Source organism: Rhagoletis zephyria, unplaced genomic scaffold (assembly GCF_001687245.7).
Source record: "Rhagoletis zephyria isolate East Lansing unplaced genomic scaffold, Rhagoletis_zephyria_1.1 Rzeph_scaffold_05532, whole genome shotgun sequence".
Lineage (NCBI taxonomy): Eukaryota > Metazoa > Arthropoda > Insecta > Diptera > Tephritidae > Rhagoletis > Rhagoletis zephyria.
In genome coordinates, this window is record NW_016162615.1 from 40,068 (window position 1) to 41,794 (window position 1,727).

Here is a 1,727-nt window from a genome sequence, read left to right on the forward strand (position 1 = left end):
AGTACAGTGTTATGTGCATTTATATATATAAAAGTATGCACAAATGCTTTTTTGTTAAGGAAACCAAGTGGAACGACTTAAGAAATTTTAACAACAAATAACTTATAAACAATGATATTATTTATATTTTTTAGTTATACATGTTTTAGAGGATACCTCCCTTAACATCCTGACCAAGTTTCATTTGTTAATTCCACCTGGTTTTCTTAAAACACAAGGTGCGGCTGACTACTAAAGCCCACCCAAATCTTATATGTACACATAAAGGTTAAAACTTAACTTACTGTGAAATCTTTTGGTAGATCGAATTCAATTTTGCATTCACATTTTCCACTAGGATGGTTAGTAATATATTCGGCACAGGTCAAATTGTCTGCCCCCTCTTGTTTACAGTGGGTGTAATCATAGACAAACTCACTAACTTCATCGGAGAAATAAAGCAATGCCACTCCCACTGGTATGAACAAAATTCCAATGACGAAGAAGGTGGGCAACACGGTGCCTGCAGTTAATACTGGTTGCCATGCAGGAAGTCGTTGCTGCTTGAAGGCCGAATCTGAAATATGACATATGCATTTATCTAAGTATATTTACTATCGTTTTAATGTGAATGTAAAATTTATGCTTGCAATGTACAAGTAATCAATAGAATTAGTCATTGTTTACAACAGCACACCCCCGTTTTTTTACAAACAACATATACATAATTACCTGAAGGTTTCTTCGACTTTTGCTGAACTCCTGGAGTTTCTACTTCTGTGGCCATTTTTACCATACAGCTGCTATTCGCTTCATAAAAGGTAAGCTAAATAAATTATAATCTTTCCTGAATTGGTTCCTATTATTCCTATTATTGAATTTCTTATTCCAAAGGATTTTTCTTCTCAAAAATTACTTCATGATTTCTTATCAAATGTCAAAATTGACAATGTTAAGGCCCGTCCACATACAACTTTGGCGTTGCGTTGGCGATGGCGTCGCTTTGACAGCGCCGCGAGTAATGGGCTGTTTTTGCTAAAGCTTGCTATACAGTTCAATGCGATTGTGAGCGTTAACGTTCGCAAAGGCAAAGAATTCCATTTGTATTCTTATTCGCCGCTTACTTTTAGGAATACACCGGACAATATTGTCAAGACAATTATGTCAAAATGATGTGTTTGTTGTTATATGAATTCGCCGTGTTTACAACAAACACATCATTTTGACCAAGGCGAATTTATACAAGGGGGTGTTGTAAAATCAGCTGATTTATTCGCCTTGAATGTATTTTGTTTTTGCTTTTACTGATTTGACAGCACACCCATCAAAAGCAAAAACAAAATACATGTAAACTTTGGAGCGAGTTGAGATTTGACATAACACCCTAAATTCGCCAGTAACACCACCTTGTATAAATGCGCCTTGATTTTGACATAATTGTCTTGACAATAAGTCTGTTCCTTTGAACTTCGGACTAAAACCTGTGGAACTGTCAAACTACAACTTTACGCTCTCAAAAGAGAGTAAAAGGAGAACAGATGCAGAAGTGCATAGGAACGCAAAAAGCACTATTTCCTGTAAAAACGTCAGACGGTTTGTTTACATGTCATTGGTACTACACTGATTTGGCTGAAATATCACTAATTAATTATTAAAATCTATACATATTTAAATATTTCGTTGTTTACTTCCATTTTTTAACAAATATAAGGTTCTTTGCTTTCACCGCTTTCTGTTTTTGTTTGCAC

At 35.1% G+C, this 1,727-nt stretch overlaps 1 protein-coding gene across 1 annotated transcript in view; it reads right to left on the minus strand.

Annotated features, from left to right (window-relative positions):
* Positions 1–944, minus strand: part of Cdc50 (cell cycle control protein 50A) — a 17,871-nt gene extending 16,927 nt beyond the window's left edge. Inside the window, exons 1-2 of the mRNA XM_017627843.1 lie at positions 712–944; positions 285–556 (exon numbers count right to left, since the gene is read on the minus strand). Of these exons, the coding sequence (XP_017483332.1) occupies positions 285–556; positions 712–775 (336 nt within the window). The 5' untranslated portion in view covers positions 776–944. The remainder of the gene's footprint in view (positions 1–284; positions 557–711) is intronic.
* Positions 945–1,727: the final 783 nt, after the last annotated feature.